General features: G+C 34.7%; 1 protein-coding gene and 1 pseudogene across 1 annotated transcript in view; one reads left to right on the top strand and one right to left on the bottom strand.

The window, feature by feature from the left end:
* Window positions 1-1,229: 1,229 nt before the first annotated feature.
* Window positions 1,230-1,296, bottom strand: LOC149543573 (small nucleolar RNA SNORD36; annotated as a pseudogene).
* Window positions 1,297-8,217: 6,921 nt separating this feature from the next.
* The window catches only part of IIL1 (isopropyl malate isomerase large subunit 1), a 156,312-nt gene continuing 140,433 nt past the window's right edge, over window positions 8,218-24,096 (top strand). The window contains exons 1-3 of the mRNA XM_089798347.1: window positions 8,218-8,340; window positions 8,435-8,563; window positions 8,659-8,829. Coding sequence (XP_089654473.1) covers window positions 8,290-8,340; window positions 8,435-8,563; window positions 8,659-8,829 — 351 coding nt within the window. The 5' untranslated portion in view covers window positions 8,218-8,289. The remainder of the gene's footprint in view (window positions 8,341-8,434; window positions 8,564-8,658; window positions 8,830-24,096) is intronic.

Here is a 24,096-nt window from a genome sequence, read left to right as displayed (position 1 = left end):
CCATCACCATGATGAAATACATCCACATCTCCATTGTTAAAACCTCCACCCATCTACACACTTGGTAAAAAACCCCACCCATTGGAAGCTTGAACACATTGTGAGCATACATCCCTTATCCCATTAGGTATATAGCTTCATCATCATAGGTTATGCTCAATGAGCTTACCATTCTTGGTTTGCCTTACTTTTGGTGATAACCTTGTCCTATCATAAGTGTTAATTTATTTAGTTTTGTGAATGATTTTATTAAGTTACTATTTAATATTATACTACTAGATTAGGTGATACACCACACACAAATAGTCAAATCATAAAAAATCTTAGGCAAGGAATCTTGATAGCCAAAACTATCTCAAGGGTAACACAAACTACTCAAGAAGAAGAGATAATCAAAATCGAAAGGACACTCATTCCAATACTAACATCTCTTTGCAAGTAAACATACAAATACCAAGATCCAAAATATACAACCACCTTGAAATCAATGTAAAATGTTACAAGCACAATGACCAACAAATAATAATTGTCATCAATAAAAGTAACCTACTAATCACTAATTTCAACAATAAAAATACTACTAATGAATAACTGATCATTCATTAATAAAAGTCAACTATCAACAATAAATGACATTTAATCAATGAGTAACGAATCACAATAAAAACACCATCAAAAGTAATATCCAACAAGTACACCACTAGAGGCAAATGTATAAAAAAGAATCGTGAAGGAGACTAAAGCTACATATTATAGAGTGTCATCACATGAGCCAACTCTAGGGTTATCGTGGTAGTCTCTCAGGACCTGGCCCCTTAGTGACTCTATGCAGAACTAGAATACCCTCTCATGATGATGAATAAACTAGTCTTACCTCTCAAGGTATCATCTCCATCTCATCCTTAGTCTATACAAGCACTCAAAACATGGACGAGGAAAAATGTCTAACTTATATTTTTAATGTATCTCAAAAAAAATGACTAGGTAAGATATTTTAATTACTATATTATCACTTGTTACACAACTTACAATGAGTTGCCCTGGTAGCCACTTTGGGCCTCACCCTCCATTGCAAGCCACTCCCATAGACATGCACCTAGATTACCTTCCCAAACAAAAATAAAAAACCACAATAGTGTCCCATACCACAAAAGTAATATTAATCGAATTTGGTTTCTTAACAAGCAACCCAAAAAATACCATTAGTTCTCGAAACCTGAGTTCTCATAAATGTTCAATGGTATAAAGCTCATAAAACATAAATCTCAATTCAAATCATAAATATCATCATGACATCTAGTCAAATAATCATAAAAGAATTTTAAAAAATGCCTCTAGTGCACATCCTAACTTGGCCAACTAAACATTTGACAAAGAAAAACTATCAAGAAAATAAACTAAACAATTCACAAAGAAAATCTATCAAGAAAATAAACATCACAAGACTATAAATAGAATATTAGAAAACATATAGTTTTCAGCCACACGATTTAGTTCTATCAATTTTTCTTGTTTAGTTTGGGTCATAAGGATGTGTTTAGAAATAAAGTAAAAATATACATGTTAATATAAATTGGTATGCTAATATACTTATTTAAATAAATAAGTATTTGAATATCTAATCTTTTTGTGCATGTAAAATATCATGCAATATTATCATGTTATTAATTTAAATAATGTTAAATAATAAATTATTTAATTAATAACATTAATGTATATTATTAGATTAAATACTAATATCAATTTCATTTCTAAAATATTAATTTGACTTCTATTTAAGTCCAATATTAATATTTACTTTTCCTTTAATTTATAATGCAACTAGAGATAAAATTATAAATTTAATTTAATTATTTATAATTTCTCTCATAAAGTCAATTAGTTATTCACTAAATGATTACAAAGTGAACTCTACCACAACTTCTCTTAAAATATTATAAAATTCTAAATGTTTATTTATTAACTTACTTCTTGCATTAATAATTATAAAATTATTTATATGCAACTAAGAGTTTGATTAAACTTAAATAATCACTAATACTAATATTCACTTTATATTTAATGAGTAGTATTAATTTAATTTTTGAAATTTAATTAATAATTATTATTATTTTAAAAAAAATTAAAAAATTAAAAATATTAAATAAACATGCAATTACTATTTTCATATGTCTTTGATCTTTCAAATCATGCAATCATACTATACTTAATTTTTTATTTTTAGCATATTTGTTTTCACATGCACATAACCATACTCTACTTAGCTTCAATTTTTAGCATATTTGTTTTCACATGTATGTAACCATACTATACTTAGCTTTTTATTTTTAGCATATTTGTTTTCACATGCATGCAACTAAACTATACTTAGCTTTCTATTTTTTGTATATTTCTTTTCACATGCATGCAACTATACTATACTTAGTTTTCTATTTTTTGTATATTTGTTTTCACATGCATGCAACTATACTATATTTAGTTTTCTATTTTTAACATATTTGTTTTCACATGCAACCATACTCTACTTAGTTTCTAGTTGTAATATATTTATTTTCACATACATGCATAAGTTTAATTACAACATGCTTTCCTCTTAATTAATCTTTTTTCTTTTTTCAATAAATTTTGCAATTAAATTATTTTATATATAAGAATAATATTTATTTATATTAAAAAAAATTCATGATAATCTCATGTTTCTAATGACAAATTTAAAGTTGAAACCCTAATTGTTCAATTTATTATTTTCTTCCAATTTTCAATAATCAAATTTTCGTTATATTACAAGGGGTTTATAAAAATACAGTCACAATAATTTTTTACAATTTTTCTATAATTTTCCTCAGTTAGGTTTTCTTAATTATAAGTTTTCCTTTCTCAAAATCTACAACATAAGTATTTATTCAAAAATCAATACAATAAATTAATAAGTAATATGCAAACACCCAGGAAGACACGAAGTAGACAAAATTTTCATAAAAAAATCTATAATGGGTTTTCAAACCCTACCTCAAAACCACAACTAAAATTTGAGACAATCTGTGAATGCATGCAAATTCAAACCCTCTCAAATTTTCAACAATTCTTTTGATCCAATTTGCTCCCAAAACCTCAAAACCATAGTTTAAATCCAAGACAATCCGTGAATGCATGCAAATCCCCAAACCCTCCAAAACTCTCAACAACTCTTTTGATTTAATTTTGAATTTTGCTTCCCAAAATCAGTGTAATTGCAAAATGAGCTCTAGATCTCTGATAAAGAGTTATGCCCTAAATTGGGGCTCTGATTGTGTAATCACGAGAGGGAATTCACTGATCAATTACTATTTATTACTTTATTACCTTTTACATTTTCATGCACAACTCTTTTAGATATTTAATTACAAAATATCTTAATTTAAATAATTAGCTTTCTCTCTTTAATTAATTGTTGAAGCATTTTGAATAATATATTAATTAATTTAATTAATAACATTATTTAGAGTTTATTATTAAAATAAAATACTTAAATAATTATCATTAAATTAAATAAATATAACTACGCCACAATAAGAACTATAACTTTATCTTTAAATTTTATTCTTTTATATTTTATTTTTCTCTAGTTTATTAATTAGTACAAACTCTAATTAAAGTATAGTTTATTATTTAAATTAATAATAATAATCAAAGTTCATTGTTTAAATGCAACTCTAATTTAATTATTATTTATTAAATAATTATAATAAAGCAATATTAAATATATAATATTTTAATATTTTAATTATCATTTTGTCCAACTTCTTAAATTAGACTTTTAAATTAAATATTTTAAATTGAAGTACATAGTTAATTAATTTATAATTAATTAAGTATCATCATATTCTAATTTCTCTTTAACCAATTTTCTAAATTAAGACTTTTAAATTAAAGCACATATTTAATAGTTTTTTAATCAATTAAATAATTTCATACTTTAATATTTTCTTTTTAATCAAATAATATTTAATTATATGATTAACCCAAATATTATAATTAAATCATTTACCAAATACACATAACGAAATTCACATAAAAGCAACATTACCAAAACTCAAAATCAAACAACACAGACAAAGATAAACTCATGGGTTTTAAAAAGGGTGGAAAATTAATTACAAGTCCTCCTTGCAAGACAAGTATTTAGGCTATGGTTGGGATTGGACCTGAACATTATCTCCCCATTCATACCATTGAGTTATTGTGATAGGGCACACTCATCCTGACAATTTAGGGAAGTTGATGCCCAGTACTTACATTCTACATAAAAGATGAGCATGTATATATATATATATATTAAACAGGCAATGGTAGGGAGTGGTACATCGTGTAGATCCCGACTAGTAGGTGATTAAGACTCCCTCCCTTAACCATATCAAACACGACAAACAAAAAGATACAACAAACACACACACCATACACATGCAAGTATGGGGTAAGTACCATAATAATTATAAGTCAAACATCAAATGCTCTGATAAAATAATGCATTGTTACGAATATGAAGTAATCATCATTAAAGCATCATTTGGCATTGCTATGAAAAAAATTACATTTATTAACTACAAATCATTAAAGCGTCATTAATGCACCAATAACCATAATCATTAAACAACACATGAAATATAGTCAACTAAGTAATCATCATTGATATATCTCTAGTCCAAATTATGAAATAATATCTTTGAAACTAACACATCCATGAAATAGGCATAAAAGAGTTTGGTAAATATAATGGAAAAACAAACTATGGGTTGGCATTACATCGTAAATTATCTTATTATAAGCTTTCAAACTCATCTCTGTTTCTTCTAATTGTAAGCTCTTTTCTTGACAATGCTTGCATTCCTATAGGGTTCCTATTTTTTATAACACCTTGATATATTGGAGACTAAGATGCATTCTATTTCCTTGTTTGCAGAGCTTGTTGTCTCTTTTTCTTCTTCGATATCTGTGATTTCTCGCTCTTCTCTTCCCTTTGTTTTCATCTCACAAATTTTTGTTGAGCTCATAAGATTGGGGAAAGGTTCTAGGACCCCAACTGTCTTACCTTTGGACTCTTCTCTTTGCTTACTATTTCAAAAAAGTTCTTCAAGGTTTGAAGTCCTTTTAAGGTATCTCAAAGGTATTGTTGTATCCAAGATTTTGATTTTCTTATTCTTTCCTTCATATTTTCCAAATGTTAAATTGTATAAAGACCTATTTGTAGTGATCTTTTTGTTGATTTCCGTTGATCCTACTTCTAGATCTCGAAGAAATTTAATACTACCAGAAATATCTCTTACTTCTAAACCTAAAAGATTTCCCAAATCTCTTCCTATTTGTTCTATTATTTGGGTTTGATTTAATTCAAAGGGCAAAGTTTTGCATATGAGCCATGTAGGTACCTTAACTCTTTGAATCCTATGCTCATTTAGGTTTGGCTCCTATATAATAAATTTTAAAGAATGATTTTTTAAAAAATATTAAGAATTTGAAATGAACTAATTTCTAATAATAAATATTATCACAATGAATATAAATCAATCTATTTGATATGATATAGATACTTACCTAGTCTTCACAAACTCCTTGGATCCAACTTACCAAACTAGGAGTTTTCCTTATTGGACCACTCTAGTATCCATATATCCCAACTTTAAGGCATTCAACCCACCTTTGTTCAGTGTTGGTTATTGATTATTTGGATTTGGGGGAAGTTGGATTGTGGGACAAAGGATTGAATCTTTTTATTTTTTGCTAGTAAATTTATTCTATTGTTAAAAAATTTCAGGGGAGGGTTGGCTAAAGTTTCCTTAGCCTTAGGGTATCTGACTTAAAAAATCCTAATTTAAGTTAGGCAGATTTTTGCAAAGTCATTTTCCTATGCAGAGGGATATGTGGGCTAGGATTTGAGGATGGATTAATGAAATGCAAGTGAGATTTATAAATTTGGTATTTTTTTGGATCCAATAGGTATGCTATTAACTACTCATATTATGGGACGTTTCATAATTAAATAAGACAAAGAGTGACTCTGCTTGTCCGTGACATGGCTCCGAGTCTCTGATGGGATTACCTTAATCTCTATTGATGCAAGGGCATCATATTCTATTTTTTTTGATGGAATACACTTTGTTTATCTATTCTATCCTTTGCGTCTATGGTTTTGTTGATCATTTTTCCACTTTTTCTTAAACTATCTGGTTTGGATTTTCTATCTCTTGCATACCTTATTTTCCTAGTTTTTTTTAAATTTTATTTGTTTCAATTTCAAACCATTTTCCATCCAACCTTAGGGGGGACTCCATTTGTGAAAGATTTGTAGACCTGACATCTTAGGATAATACTGCATCAGTTTGAAAGAGATTTTGGGGAGATTGTTGCTTGCCAATTTTTGAATTGTGTTCTTCATGGAGCCTTATGAGTGCTTCAAAACTATTCTTGCATACCACAATCTCTACAAAAGATGTTTTAAGACTGTTTGAGGGGTTTTCCTTAGCTCCCAAATCTAAGGCATTCTTTATTTCCCTAGCTGTGTACATAATAAGTTTTTTATTTGTCGATTGCTTTTTTTGCAATTTAAACTACTTTTCACCATTTTTTCATTACACATCCTTAGTTATAATTTTATTTGTAAATATAATTAATGATATATATTTTTAATTGTATATATCATAATAAATTATAATATCAATATAATAATATTTCTTATAAGTTTATATAATATAAGTACATATTAAAAAGTATAATTTTTTTTGGTTAATAAAAACAACTCTTAGCTTTACAATTCAATTTGACCAATGCAAGAGTTAATTTTATCATAAAGTTTTAAAAATTAATTCTAATTGATAAAAATAGTTGATACTTTATTTATTGACAAGTACTAAAAAGGACACATAGCATCTAGTTTCTGCCATTATAGAGCTATGATATTCACTTGGTAGTAAGAAATCAATATATAGAATAATTATGCGAGGTATCGAGAAGTTTTTATTTTTTATTTACAAATGTTTCAGAATTGTTTTATTTTTAAAATTTTGAGATTTTAGTGACCAAAAGATTGGCCTAGTTTATAGCAAATGAACAAGATGTTTTAATAAATCTTCTCAATGCCAATAAAATAGCCATAAATGATGTAAATTAAAGACAAAATCTACGTTAATAAATTGAGGAAAAAAAAAATAAAAAAATAAAATAGAATTATAATAAAATCCATTTGTAAAGAACTGAAGTTAAGATTTTCAAATATCCTATACAAATAAAACAAAACAAAAAATCACAACAAAATCTATGAAAATAGGGAAAAAATAAAGTCACAAACAAATCGAATAGTTATAATAAAAATTACACAAATAAAATTATATTTAACTTGAAAGGAAGATTGGGTGTGGACAAAATTTGATAAAAGAAAACACCTACAATGATCCAGATAAAAGGATCAACTCGTTATTTTAATGACAATTGAATGATAAAAACAAATACGACTTATTAATGCCAATTTAATATGCCAAAAGTTAGCAAAACCAACCGATCGATACATTTTTTATTTTTTATCATCAATTACCATTTTAGAAACAGTAAGATAGAGAATTAAAAAAAATAACTATTAGTTTTTGTCAATAAAAGTCACTAGCATACATCAACCAACAACATTCTAGATAAATAATTTCTTATAGATTGTAAAAAAATCAATAGAAATTCAAATTATATACTTAAAAAAATTACAAAAAATATTATGATTGAACAAACTAATTAAAAAATAACATTTCGTTTAATGCTACAGAATCCTCCCAAGGGAGAGACTAATAAGTAAACTACCTCAACAATCTAGCCCCCTCAAACTAATCCCCTAAATTGAGATCAGCAATATATCTCAGCTTTTAAACGAATCTAACCTAAACAATAAGAAAAGGAATCTAACGTAAACTATAACAAACTGAAATATTTGAAAAAGATTATAATACAATGCCAAATCACAAGAACAACACGAGTCACCAATATTGAACAGGGAGTACAGAAGAATGCAACCTCGTATTCGCTTTGAAAGGAAAACTTAATCAAAGAAAGCCACACAAATTTGATTTGCATCACTTCGATGTCGATTGCAATTTTTATCTCTCTATTCTATCGAAACATGACTGCGCCGTCTTGATGGACCGATGCACGACTGTGAGTGGTGCTGAGCTTATAAAAGCCTTCCTCTGAAGCAACCTTTTCGCCGAAATATTAGTCCCCTTTAGTTTCATTCCTGTTTGAAGACTAAAGCTTCTTCATTTCTCCCTTCTATCAATGGCTTCGGCAACTGGCACTGCTTCCATATCCCAACTGCTTGGATTAAAGGTATAAAGTAAAGAACAGAAACATATTTTCATGTTCGTCTGGTTATTCTGTAGAGATTTCTGTCCGTATCAGTATTTGTATTTCATGTTGACAGAATGAAAGCCTGGGGCGCTTCAACCGTCAGAAGTCTGGCGTGGCATGTACGAAAAAGAAGAGTATGGTTATCCGAGCAGTGATGGCTCCGACGCAGCCTCAGCAGCGCTCCCCTGCCTCCACCGGATCCGTGAGCTTCGATCTCGGCGCCTGTATTTTAAAACACCATGTTTTAAGGATTGTTAAGTTTTTTTAATAGCAGCCCGGCCTGAGATTTATTTGCAGGTAAAACACGCCATGACCATGACAGAAAAGATCTTGGCGAGGGCAGCGGAGAAGTCTACCTTGAGCCCCGGGGAAAATGTGTGGGTGAATGTGGATACGCTGATGACTCATGACGTTTGTGGCCCTGGAACCATCGGCATTTTCAAGAAAGAGTTCGGCCCCGACGCTAAGGTTTGACTTTTATATTCTCAGGGCTTATGTAATTACGTCTTGGATTTGCATTAACCCTTAGGGGTGGTTGGAGTAGTGATGTTGATATGTAGCTTAAGTGTAAATATGCGTTAAGCCCTGCAGGGCTGGCGTTTAAATATACAAAACAATTCGAAATGCTCAGACGTTAAATTCTGTTTTTTTACATCTCTTTCCAACACACTGACACCTTAAATTGTAACAAATATTGATATTAAAGTACGGAAGAGGCTTGGTACTTGTTTTGTAGAAAGTTTGATACCCTTATTCTCATACATTTCCTCATAATAGAACACTAAAATGTTGAAATTCAGTCTGTTACAAAAGCCGGCGACCATGCTCGTAAATCAGACCTTCTGGAAAAAGAAATGAAGCAATCTTAGAATAGTCAAAAAGTTGATCTCTGAATAAATTTAGGAAAGCCAACGCTAAATATAATATTCTATGAAAGTATCATTAAATAAAAGTGTCCATCTATAGCAGTTTTATTTGCGACTCATAGAATGCACATATTCAAGGCTAACTATCGTTGGAACTTGGGATGTTTAGTTTCACTACAGCTGCACCGGTTGGAAACATTTGAGCTATCATAAATTAACGTTCTCTTGAAGCTTTTCTCCACCAAGTCCAGCTTAGCTCTAACAATTTAATACTTCCTTTTGGCAAGTGTTTTGTCAAAATGTTTACTATCTGCTTATCTAAGGATACATGCTGAAGAATTGTTGCTTCTTTTGGACTTGTGTCTCTGAGAATATGATAACGACTATATTTTTATGTTTGGAGCGATAGTGAAATATTGAATTTTTAGAGGGGTTGATGCAACTCTGATTACCATAGATTGGGTTTTACATTTTTTTGATTGGTAATAGAATGGTGTTGTTGACTCCAACATCTGGTTAGTAATTTCTGCTATAAACTTTAGAAATAGCCTTAATAGTAGAAGAAGTCTGCCGTGTACTCTGCCTTGGCTAAATGAAATGCTATGACTGCTTGTTTTTTGCTCAATAGAACTGACATGCCTAACCCTAAGCTGGAAGAAAACTCTGATGTGCTCTTCCTAGCACGAGCATTCCTTGCTTAGTTTGAATCCACAAAGCCATGCAACATCAAGTATTCACTCTTAATATATTTCAACCCATAATGAAGTGTACCTTTTGTAATGCCCTGCCCGGAGATCCTTGGAACACAAGGATAAAACATGGACTGAATAATTTTTTTCTTAAGACAAGTTACTTAACAACAACAAAAGTAACCAAGTGCAATAATGAAACACCAGGACAAGGTGATGAGAATAGGGAACATGGCTAAACTCACATGTTCACCTACACCAGCGGAAGTCTTACAAACACTTCCAAAGATCTCCAAGCTCAAAACCGTAACTCACAAACCAAGACCACACAAATCATGAGAATGTACCAAGGGGATATTCTCGTTCAATCCCAAAGTAAAGCTCTTAGCATGGTTAGACACACAAGTCCATATCCGATAATCATATCATAATCAAGGATCACAAGTAGAGACCAACAATGGTTATGCAGAAGACGAGGGCTCAAAGTTACATCCACTCATCTACTAGACACCATGCTGAAAGATAATGCTGACTACTGAAATTTGTCTAAGTCTGAAATCTTGAAGCCCTGAAATCTGGTTATGTTTGAATTTTTGAAGCCTTGAAATTTCCTAGAATCTTTATCTTAACTTGGAGAGGTTTAGAATTTATCTCAAATGAGTTGTCACATATATTAAAATATATCTTAAGTATAAGGAATTTTAAATGATATATTTTAAGCCCCATAGAAAATCTGTTGAACTAGGTAGGAGTGCAACCCTAAAGGGTACCCAAAACACCCTTTCAACTCTCAACCGAAAAGTCCAGAGATACCTGCTGTTTACCCGAGCAGGTTTTTGCAAGAAATCAGGCGACACTTTATTGTAGCCATGCAACATTTCTTACTATAGCCAGGGGATGCTTTTCACTATAGCCAGGTGATACTTCTTAGTATAGCCAGGCGATAATTCTCAGTATGGCCAGGCGATACTTCACCAGTGTCATACGGCATTTCTCACTACTATGTGCAATACTTTCCAATATTTTACGATAGAACTCCTTAAGGCATGCGATACTCTTCCAATATCGCCCAATGTTGAATCACTGTCGCCCATGATTGAAAAGAAACATCTCGATGAACGTTCAAAAGGGAAACAAAGTTAGGACCTCCACCACACTAGGGAGCACTGGATCCACATTAATCTAGGTTTGGACACTTGAACGCATGAAATACAAAACACCATGCAACAAGGAGTAGAAAACAACTATCCATCTAATCCATAACAACATATGAAGGAACATGCGGAAAGCAACATCACAATGCACATACATGGTTCATAAACCAAACATCATGTGAAGGAAAACATAAACATCTAAGTACCAACACAACTAAAACTTGTGCCTGGTTCCTCCCAATCGTAATAGCATCATCAGACCTTGAAGGCCTTAGCCATCCTCCGCGCGTAACATCCTAAATTGCGAACTGGATAGTCAGAGCTGCCTTATGAGGGCGTCACTACTACAACGTAATAACATCATAGGAACAAGAAGACCTAACATGCTAATCCATCAAAGCATAGATACTCCAACTAGTAGTGAATCACATCATCTAACCATATGCTAAACATCATAGTAAATGAATGTATCAAATGAACTAACATCATCTAAACATGATATCCCAGCATTCCAATTAAAACATAAATCACAAGGAAACATATTCCGGAAACCTGAAATACCAAGTGAACATCAAGTATCGGTCTCAACTGGAAAATAGACCATCTTTGTACACTGGTCCCCAGCAGTGGTATAGGTAACTATGCCTCCCAACCATGTGGAACCCGTAGGCCCACTCTCGCCGTACTGATGGAGATAATGATTCAATCACAAAACACACATAGAGCAAACGTCCATGGCTAACACTCACGCCAGACAGTAAAGAGGACTACAACCAAGATCATGCGACAATGCAAGTGGATCAGGGCCTGGTCAGACACTCTATGGGTCACTATGTAGGGGCTATAGTGGAGAGTAATACGCTTGGGACTCCCAAGCTAACCTAGTGCGGAAACACTCTCAAAGTACTCCCTTGGAGGCCATCACACTAGTGCATAAACACTCTCAAGGTACTCCCTTGGAGGCTATCACTGAGTGCCTTCGGAATCAAACCGTAAGACACTCGCCCTCGGATAAACAGAATAGGCATCTCATTTTATTATCTTAATTTTATTACCCAACAAATTAATTAGTTTTCACTTGTTTAGAACTTCTTCACGCCAACCTTGTGGGAAATAGTCACTAAGGTTGCAAGAACATAACCATGACGAAAATACAACTGGGAGTTCGGGCCTTGCAAGTCACCTGACAAATGCATGCACGTGAGTGCTCGTGTGTGGTGCACCACCATCACAAAGAGCATAAAACAAGGGCTGGATGAGAACACAAGCAAAATAACACTCAACCGAATATAAGCTCGGGAGTACAAATTCTACACGAATCCCAATTAATACTAAAACCATACCTCATGAACTCACTCAACTGGCCTCAATTTGGGAGTATGGATTCTATACGAATCCCAATGATGCAACAAAACCAAACATCATGAACTCACTATGGATTCTATACTCCCAATGATGCAACAAAACCAAACATCATGAACTCACGCAATCGGCCTCAATCTTGGAGTACGGATTCTACACGAATCCTAGTGTACACGAAATAATAAGGGTTCAAAAGAAACAATAACATCAAGTATAAAATCACTCAATCAAACACAACGTCAAGAGTATGGATGCGACATGCATCCCAATGCAAACATAAAGATGCAAAAATGGTTGGATTGACATCTTGCAGATAATCTAAATCCACGACCAACACTACGGGGTGGCACACAAATCGAGGCAAAAACCTCAAAAAACCCAACTTTGACAAAAATCAATGAAAATAAAACCCATTCACCCCAAGGATGAATAAGCCACAAGAATCCAATAAAATTTGGGTTTGAAGGCCGTATGCAAAAATGACCAATATAATGGTTCAAAACCCCAAACCCTCATCTCGAAAAATAGGGAAATGCTCATACCCACTCAACTGGGTAGAGCTAACACTCAGAAACGGAGGGGAACACTAGTTGTTAGCCTCTTAACAAACGGTTACCAAAAACAGAAGTAGAAACAGAGCTGAAACATTAAAACGGAGAGCCCTACCTTGTAGCCAAAAGTGGCAAAACGGTAATTTGAACCATAAATTAAAAATCTCGTAGAAATAGCTGAAAATCGCAGCAATCCAAGTTCTCCTCAAGTTGGATCCAATGAGATCGATCTCGCGACGAACCCATGCCCATAGCTCCCACAACGAACAGAACAGTAATTCCCTCATGAAGAGGATTTTGGGTTTTACTCTCAATTTTTCTAATTCAAAAGTGAGAAGTGAGGAATAAAATTCCTTTTAGGATACTTACTCACTTTTCGAGTGAATAATCGATTAGGGTAAATAACCAGGTAACCTAGTTAACCCTAAACTAACTCAAACGAAAACAGGCTATTCCAAGTAATTGAAATTCATCTACGGCAAAGCTATCGAGAATTAAATTAATTAAAATAAAGCTCGAAATTCCCTTAAACCAAAATCATAGAATTCCTTAATTACTTTCGCAACAAATGCGAACCTCTAAATGCACAGACATGCTCACGGGTCTAATCACATAATGCAAATGAGACCGGATTTATTAAATCACCAGAAGGTTTAATATAAACAATTAAATAGGATACATCGACTATACAAGGACAACATTGGTTAAATATGAATAGCTGAATCACTAACTCCATGTGCCACTACTAGGGACAAATCTTGCACACTAAACAACACGATCAAGTGCAATTGCATATAATAATATAGCCGAAGTGATAAATGCATTAAACCATGTTAAATAACCATTTATTCGATCACATTAAATAACCATTTATTCAATCACATTAAGATCATTTATTTAAACAACCCATTTTCCATAAATTACTGAAATGAACAAGGTAAATATCCATAGCACATTACCAATGAATCCAACATGGACAATTCATTTTTAATTATTTAAGCATTTAATAATGATTGTTTAAACAACATGAAAAGACACTTAAAACACATAAGTGAACATGGTCAAATACATGACTAACCACTGCTATAGGAACCTAGTCCAGTGTAGCAAGATAATAATACACCGTGCAATCTCTGCACACATATTAGGGTAATCACGAAACAACATCATGATACCACATCAATCCTGGTAACCATTGGCACAAACCTCAATGAAACCATCTAACACATCATAATCTCATAAATCAGCCATAAGCATAATCAAAGAAACTGTTGAAATAACATAAATCAAATCACCTCAAGGGTATAGAGCACTCAAGGTCCCAATCATGATCACTCACCAAGCAAGATCATCAAGGTTGCATCCATCGGGATGACTTACAGAAGTCAAATGGTAGAGGCACTACACCTTTGAAAAATGAATACAAGCTGAATGTAAAAAATGGATTCAATGAAACTAACTTGCAGCAGAATAAGCTCAATATCTAATATCGTCAAATATTTAATACTAATACTAATCTGATGTTCGTATTGACATCCATGACAACAGATATAGAAGAGTGCTTTGATAGTCAAGTACTCATACAACGATATCATCAGGTCATCTTAAATATGTAACAATTAAATGAAAATTCCCATCCCCTTGTACCAGGCTTCTCTTATAATGCAGATTAATGCTTCAGCACTGCATAGACAAACTTGGCTTAATGAGTTACCTTCGATTCACTAACAACAGAAGCAAAACATGTGGCAGATGTGTCACTGAAATAAAAGTCTCCTCCATTCTTCACATAATCTAAGATTTGCATGAGTCTGAAATACAAGTGCCCAAGCTGCATGCTCAACCAACAGCAGAAATGATGAATGCTCAGATGCTCAACCAACAGCAGAAATGATGAATGCTCAGCAAATGGTAATGTTAAAAGTACTGTGATGAAGTTAATTCAGGCTGAGAAGCCTTGATTCCTTTGTTTGAACTAACAAACAGATTGTTCACTCCTGCAGACCTATCTCACAAGAATATTGTTAGCTCTTGCCATAAATGGAGAGGGCACCCACGATTTTGAGACAGCAATCAATCTTATTTAGAAACTGCATCAAGATGGGAGTACTCTTGTAATGTCCCCATTTTTGGACCGACACCACTAGAACCCAAGACAATTTCTGGGCAAAGGATCGCAGTTTGTGGCCTCTATAGTAGATTTATAGTCAGTGATAGAAGAATAAAGAAGGAAACCATGAAGTCATATAAATAAGATGGTTTCCTAAGTCTGAACTGATCATATATAAGGAGGTGATGAGAATTATATAACTTGGGTATCATCATCCATCCAAAACAATTATAAGGATAGTACAATTAGAGATGAAGGCATGAGAGTTAATGATAATCATTACCTTATAAGTTGATAAAGATAACGTCACTGCATAGGGGATGAGATCAACATGTTTGCAATTAACCTATCGAGCATCATTAGTATTATCCTCAGTCAGCAACAAGTCAAAGATGATAAAGAACAGAGAATTGATGGTCATTAAAAGAGAACAATCAGTTAAAGACAAGGATCAAGTATTCGTGAAGAACAAATCAGTATGGCAACACAAAACATCGAGTAGAGCATCATCTGAATCAATATCATGTAATTATATCAAGTATATCGACATAAGCATGTAAGAATATAATTGATGAATAATTTACATATCAACTAAGAGCAGAATTTGATGGCGGTAATGATCAATGACCTCAGTTAAAATACATGATAAGATAGAGGATTTATTAGAAGGAAGATTCAACATAGCTACATAGTAATGACTACTGATCATATGAAAACAATCAGATCGATTTAATTAAAGCAATCATGAAATAAGTTGGCAAATCTTAGTATTTAAGGATATTGACTAATTAAGATCCGATCATGATACTTATATTGTCCTAAATCACCAACCTTCATGACTTAAATGATTACTTGATAAGTTAGTCAATTAGCTTAAGAACATGATTATAACTTCATCAATCTCAAGTAATTGATCAAGTAATAATTCATTTATTAGATCATAGGATCAATTAAGGCATAATAATATCAAGTCAATTAAGTGAAGGAGCACGATAAAGACATAATGGTGTGATAAATACAGAAGTGGTGCGATTAGTAACTATGAAAGATTATTATTGTGAATAGACATAAGACATGTCTCATTAATTGCAACTCCTAACGGAGGAAAATCAATAGAAGACATTTGCTTCAATCATTCAAGCATTCAATCATTGATAATTGTTGGCTATTTTTACTGAAATATCCCTTACTATAAAGGGCACTAATCCCGATATTGTACTTTCGTCAAATAATTTGCAAACACGCTCTGATACCACTGAAATATCCCCGATAGGTTATTGCCTCTTTAAACACCAAAATCTTAAACTTCAAGGGTTAGACATTTCGTCAAATTAGACATTTCGTCAAATAGTTAGCAATCAAACTCGCTCAAAACCACTGATAAACAATATACTATGAAGTTTGACATGCAAAGGAGAGTATCTCAAATAATTCACCAATTAGTATAGATGTAACAATGTAGTAGACAATAATGCCAATGATGTTCAGGAAAGAATAAATGTTTCATAGTCCATTAATCAAACAATGACTGTATAGGAATTAAACCTGAGATAGCCGGTTCCGTAAATCATTATGAAGGTTACCAAATCTGCCTAATTCCGAATGGTAGAGGGACTGATGTCGCAACTCTTCAGTTCATACCCCTTTTAATCTACCAAATGGTGCAATTTAGAGTTGGTAATCTTCCCTGTTCATGAAATGAGCATAAATAATGTTTGTCCAAAACTGCTGTGCAGGCCTGTGCGATTACTGAGTTCCTTCAGACTGCCTTGCGTGTCTGTCCGTCTTCCACTTCTATTTTCACCTCCTCTTTCTTCAAACCTGGCAAATCTACTTTAAAAATGTGAGCATCCGGAGTCTCCTTCCTGTCAAATTCTGAAGGAGTAACTATTTCCCTTATGAAAGGGCAGTTAAATGCTTCCAAAGGATCCTAACCATCCAGAGAAAATGGATCGAACACGCTTGACCTCCGATCGGAAAAGCTTGGAATCAGAGAAATCTTGAACTACTGTCAGGGGATTTGCGAGATCAAACTCGCGAGTAATGCCGACTCAGAAGCGGCGATTCTCTACCCGCAACCAACTCTAAGGTATACATCTTGGACTGATGTTGCCAGCGTGTGAAACCAGTGTGTAACCCGCAGTCAAAGGCAAGATTTTATATCGCTGAGACAGCGGTCGATTACAGTCGGAGTCCCAAAACGTAAATAACCCCTAACTTGACCATACATTTGTCTTCAATGACGCCAATACATAATGCTAACTTAATCTCTGTTGGCAGATCTGCAAAGACGTCCTTAGAAAGGAACCTGTTAACAGTTGTTCCGTCGTCGACCTAGTTGCGGATGGGTTAGAGATTGTTTCTAACTCCTGCGGTGGGCTTTATACAGGGTCACAATTAATTACCCGAACTCCCGATGAATTGGCGCTGATGCTTCTGCCGGTCGCGCTGACTGTTCCCTCCACCTTCAACGATCTTGAACAAATGCATGTGATATGCACTCCTCACGATACGCACTCCTCAGAACCGACGCCTGTGCGATCCTACTGCGGAATGTGACGAATCAAGACCCACACAATCGGATGACAATGTTAGCTCAAAATAAACTGGTCTTTGCGGGCGGGGTTGGCCGTTAGGATGCTGAAGACTCAGTCGGTTTGCATGATCACAGGGGTTCTCAGCTTCCTTTCGAAACCTTCACTCTATCTCTGCTTAATTCTTTTCCCTCTGTTAAAAACTTCTGCGGAAATTCGGCCTTAGGCCACAACTTTGCTTCAATGAAATGGCTGTGGTACCACTTCCAGGATTGCAATAATTCGGATGATATTTCACACCCTCAAAATTGCGTACCAATTGAGAGTTATCGTTCTCAATGGCCAACTGTGACAATTGCGAAAACCCTCGGTTCCACAATGCACCTGTGATAGAATCACAATCTGAAAATCAAAGAGAGATAATCAACTGCCTCCCTCGAATGGAGCCCCGGGGTGCCTATTTATTCTTTCCTCTCCATCTTCTCCAGAGACTTCTAGAACATTTTTGATCTTATCTTTTAAGTGACTTTATTAAATATTTTTACAATCCAAGTCACTTTATTAAATATAAAGTTATCTTTTAATATTTATTTATTTAATTAAAATAATTAAATTAATTAAATCGAACTGTCACCAAAAAATGGGGACATGACATTTACCCCCATTCAGACCATTACTGATGACCAATTTGAGAGATCTTCAATGGGCTGGATTTTTTGGTGGGTTAACATGTTAGTTGGCAGTTACCTTTTGTGTTTTCCACGGTGTTTTTTGGCCGAGTGGCTCGGTCTATTCTTCTCTCAAGTAGCTTGGTTACTGGCTCGGTCTATTCTTTTGCCAAGTTTCGTGTTATCCCGTTGTGCTATTTTGCAAAGGTCATTTTAGGCGGCCTGCAAAATAGCAAAGGTGTTTGCTATTTCTTCCACTGTGCATTGAGAAATGTGCTGACTGTCATATTAAAAGGTTTTTTCATCAATGATTATGTTTTAATCATTCATTCGGAGATTTTTGCAGCATTTGGGCCATCCATTTCAAATGGAAAGATTTACATCGACGGTCCACCACTTTTGGGGCAGATCTGATCTTTTCCACGTGAGTCAATTCTACAAGTGTACGCAAGTGGAATAGTGCAGGTTATCCCTTCCTGCATTTTTTGACAGCAGCGCGATTGATCTTTTCTGTCCAACACACGTCTTCAAGGCCAGTTGTTTAATGCTGGGCAAATTTTGGGCCTCGTTTCACAATGCTAATGTATTCCCATGCCTCTTTATTGCTTGTAAGGATTTGATTATCAGATTTGATCTTTCAAGGCTAGGTGTACATTTTTTTGGCTCTTTCTTGTCACTTCTACAGGCAAGTTGCATTTAAAGATCATATTTCCTTTTGATGTTTAGTTATTGCTCTTTGTAACTCAACTCTAGTGGTTGGGGTTTGAGCTTCATGGAAACATCTAAGTTATGCCTGATCTATAAAGGCAAGTTGTAAATACTTATTCTGGGTGCTTCTCTATTTGCATTTTGCAATAGCAATATGTTTTGTAAGTGCATTCCTTTGCCTTCTATTAATGAAATCTCTGTTTCTTACCTCTTCTTGCCATTCATTAATTCGTGCATGTCTATTGCCTTGTTTTGAATGCTTCTTTTGTATTTTCTCAGATTTGTATGTTGTGTTTAACTTGTTGATAATCGCTGCATAGTGAAAATATCTTTCCTTTCAGCATTTGATCAATTCCAAACATGTATGCAAGTTCTTTGAAGGTAGAATAGAGTTAAGATTAGTGTATTTGGTTGTTTCATTGATGTGTAGTACAGCTATAGGTAGAGTTGTAAACATTGTTTCAATCTGGTGCATCACCCCCTTTCCCCTTCATCAATTTACATTTCATGCAATTTTCTCTCCCTTTTCCCTTTAATTTTAGTTTAGATGCATCTTGATTGTAAGGAAGCTGACCTTCTCTGGAGATTCAACTTCAGAGTGCAAGTCCCACACTTGGAGGTTGTTTCCATGTTACACAAGGTCGTCCGAGGATAACATGTTAGGCAGGGGTGCAGACTTTTGTATCAATAGTTTTGGTACGCTCGGTGGGACAAAAAAATTCAGCTATATAAGTCTGCTGGTAGCCATTTCAACTTCATTCATTAAGAATTTGGGTGTTTTCTGAGTGAAATCAGCCTTTGGAGGCATTCCATCAAACACCATGCGACTCAAAGTGCACATCTACTAGTTTCAAGATGAAACAATTCTGGTATGTAAAGATCATTCTTGATCTTTTGTGATTTTCAAATTTTTTTTCTATAAAAATGTAGCTTTTATGAAGGTCTAAACATGGACCCATTTCATACAAACAATTACTATTGCCCCCCATATCATGAATTTCTTTTTCCTCAGCCCTCATATTGTCAATTTCAATATCAGCTTCAAGCTGGTTATAGCCAATCTGCTCAAAATAATTACTACCCTACTACCCTTGCTCCATTAGACCCAACACCTCCAAATGATGAAATCAAAATTATTAAAGCTATGATGGCTAAGATGGGTGAGAAAATGTTGGGCCTCCAAATGCAAACAATTGAACGGAGCAGGCAAATGGATTTAAGGTTTCAAGAACACAACGAGTAGTTGTTGGCCTGGGATTAGTGGCTTGATGATATTGCAAGGCAGCAAGAAATAGACCAACAACAGGAGGAGATGGCATACCAGGTTTATCTCCAACAAGAAGAAGAAGAGAGGAAGACACAAAGAGATTTTGAGGAGAAGCTTGCAAGGCAAGTTGCTGCAGCAAAAGAAGAGGAAATGAGGCTCCAGCTAGCCCATTTTCAGACTGAAGAATCAGAGGCAGCCCCTTCTCCAAAATATGTCATTCCGAGCTTAAAGAAACCCCCTCCATTACAAGAGCCTGTTATTGTAATTTCTCCACTCCCCGTACTAAAAAGATGGCCCTATGAGCCTTCCATACCCATTACCATTTCACTCTTTGAGGGTGGATTGGTTGTATGGACTCCTGATGGTTCTAATATGTCATTTTGGGAGAATGAAGAAAAACCCAAAAATCTACCGTGGGAGGAGTTGCAACCTATCAAGGAGGAGAAAGAGGTAGCTGTTGAGAAGAGGGAAGAGGATCCAATCCTCTTATTTGAAGAGCTTCCCTCTTTTGTTAAGGAAGAGAAAAAAGACAAGGTTGTTTCTTCTCTTGAGGAACAAATGCTAGCTTTTGAGCCTTTAGAAGAGAATGAGGTTTTGCTGCAAGAAGAGAAAGAAGAAAATCAATTATTGCAGCAAACAGTCTAGGATGGAAAAGAGAGCTTCAAGGATAGCTCTGACCTTGAGGAAGAACATGCTGATATGCATGAGGTTGTCCCTCAACCTATGCATTTTACCGCAGCAGAGCAAGAGGATTATGGTGAAGATAATTTTTGGGATGTGCTGGAGATGTTTTGCTCATCATTGGACATCAGGTATCCTGCTCCTTCATCAAAATATCATGAGTTGCAGAAGCAACAAGTGGAGACTCACACCATACTGATAGCTCCCAAGGAGGTGGTTCATGAGCATCATGAGGAAGAGGTGGAGATTTTATCTTCACAAGCTAAAGTCGAGCCACTTCCAAACCAGCAGGATACCAAGGTTTGCAGAGCACAACAACACGATCAAGGCTGATTTCCTAGACCAATGCCATCAAGAGGATGCCCAATCAGGCATCTAGTTCTGCAACAAATCAGCAAGTTGCCCTCGGTCATGCTTACTTTTGAGCATGAGGGTGATTTTCAAAAGGAGCAAGTAAGTTTTGCTCAAAGTGACAATGTCCCAGTGCTGGAAAGCTTCTTTGTTTTCAGCATTGGGAAAGTGTTCCAAAATGCAGCAATATGCTTGTCGTACTTGCTGATCTTCTCAGCTGCCCACATGCATGGAACAAGAAATCAACTTGTAAGGAAGGGCAACTACTTCAAAAACCAAGTTAATAGCTTTATTTGATTCCTTTTACTTGTAGATACTTGTACATAGTATAGTAGACTAGTTGTTTTTAGCTTTCCAAGAAGTGCACGTGCACGATTGTTCTCTTCTCCCAGAGCTTTTTGGAGCTGCTTGGAGCTTTTTGTTTTTTGCTGGTTGCAGATATTGTGAAGTTACAGATGGGCTAAGTGTCATTCTCTGCTGGTGACTCTATGCCCAATGGATTGCTTAAGGCCACTGATCTTATGCTTAGTAGACAAGCATCCCATTTGAGTCGCCAAGAATGTTGGCTATTTTTGCCCCCATTTAGCCCATCATTGATAAAGAATTTGTGAGATCTTCAATGGGTTGAATTTTTTGGTGGGTTAACACGTCAATCGGTGGTTAACTTTTTGTGTTTTCTATGGTGTTCTTTGGCCAAGTGGCTTAGTCTATGCTTCTCTCGAGTAGGTTGGTTACTGGCTCGATCTGTTCTTTTGTCAAGTTTCGTGTTATCCCATTGCGCTATTTTGCAGAGGTCATTTTGGGCGGCCTGTGAAATAGTGAAGATGTTTGCTATTTCTTCCACCGTGTATTGGGAAATGTGCCGACTGTCAGATTAAAAGGTTTATTCATCAACGGTTGTGTTTTAATCATTCATTGGGAGATTTTTGTAGCATCTGGGCCATCCATTTCAAATGGAAAAATCTACATCGATGGTCTGCCACTCTTGGGGCAGATATGATCTTTTCCATGCGGGTCAACTCTACAAGTGTACGCGGGTGGGTTAACGCTACAGGTCATCCCTTCCCGCAATTTTTGACAACGATGCTATTTGTTTTGCGTCCAACACACGTCTTCAAGGCCAGTTAGTCAATGTTGGGCGACTTTTGGGCCTTGTTTCACGACACTAATGTATTCCCATGCCTCTTTATTGCTTGTAAGGATCTGGTTTATCAGATTTGATCTTTTACAGCTAGGTGTACATTTTTTGGCTCTTTCTTGTCACTTCTACGGGCAAGTTGCATTTACAGTTCAAATTTCCTTCTGATATTCAATCATTGCTCTCTGTAACTCAACTCCAGTAGTTGGGGATTGAACTTCATGGAAACATCTAAGTTATGCTTGATCTATAAAGGCAAGTTGTCAATACTTTTTTTCGGGTGCTTCTTAGTTTGCATTTTGCAGCAACAATATGTTCTATAAATGCATGCCATTGCCATCCATTCATTAAATCTCTGTTTCTTACCTCTTCTTGCCATTTATTAATTCGTGCATGTCTACTGCCTTGTTTTAAATGTTTCTTTTGTATTTTCTCAGATGTGTATGTTTCTTTTGTATTCATCTTGCTGAAATCGTTTTTCTAAGCTCTATCCTAGGGCGCATTTTTGAGGAAAACTTCAAAATGCATCATTTTTAGAGCACGTTTTTGCTCCAAGAGGAATCGATTTGATCTCTTTTGATGTTTGCATTACATCTTGGTGCATGTTTTGGTGTTTAAACATCAAAACATATTGATCTCATTGCTTGGTGAAAAACGTTTTTTACAAAAATGTCCCATAAGCATATGCAACTAAAAACGTTGGATCTTGGAGCATTAATAGGGCGTGTTTTGACATCTTTCATCCAAAACGCTTTGTTTGCTGCCCTCTCTCATTCAAATTTGCAAAGTTGGAAAAAGTCTTGAAGAAATTTTCAACATTGGAGCATCTTTTTCCACCATTTTTGGCACTTAATCTTCATGTAAGTGGACTTATTCTTTATTGCTATTTAATTTGTGCTTATCTTGCTGATTTTATGCTCATTATTGCTTGATGATTGCCACTTGTTAAAATCAATTCCATGGAAAGTGCATTTTTTCTTTAAAAATGAAGAAATTGTTCATTTTCATATTTTTGGTTTTTCCTCAATTTCCAAATTCGAATTTGTGTGTTGAAGTGCTTGCCATCTTGACATGTTTGAGTCACTTTCCAAAGGTACGTTTTTTTTTTGAGTTTTTGTGCTTTGTGCTTGCTTGCCGGTTTTTTCCAATTTGGAGAAGTTACAAGTTCTTTTCCAAGAACATGTTGTTTCACTTTATGCGAAAGCATCATCACGTTTCACTTCCATTTTCCATGTCACAACACTTCACATTTCATTCGACAAATGTAATTACATGTTTTCCATCTCATTCACCATCCGCACATGCATGTAATCCCATTTTTCGCTTCCATTCACACTCATCTCACTTTTCGCATCCACTTGCATGACACGATTACACGAAAAACCTTACGTATACTAGCATCTCAAAACCCTGATTTTGACGAAAAGTCACTTTTTGAAAAGTAAAAAAGATGTTATTTTCATCTTCCATGTACTTTGACTTCACCTTTTCAGTAAAGATGACTATAAAGTTCATTGTCCCTCTTCTATTTTCCATTTCCTTCTCTCCATATGCATTTGTGCTTTCATGAGCAAATACATGTTTTCGTGTCTTTCCATGCTTTGCACCTCATTCTCCATTCGCACTTGCATGTAAAGTGCATCCTTCATCCGCATT

The sequence above is a fragment of the Cupressus sempervirens genome, chromosome 8 (assembly GCF_028749045.1).
Source record: "Cupressus sempervirens isolate cs-2001-9-10 chromosome 8, ASM2874904v1, whole genome shotgun sequence".
Taxonomy (NCBI): Eukaryota; Viridiplantae; Streptophyta; class Pinopsida; order Cupressales; family Cupressaceae; genus Cupressus; species Cupressus sempervirens.
The sequence above is the reverse complement of the archived record's forward strand: the minus strand, read 5'-3'. Positions and strand labels throughout refer to the sequence as shown.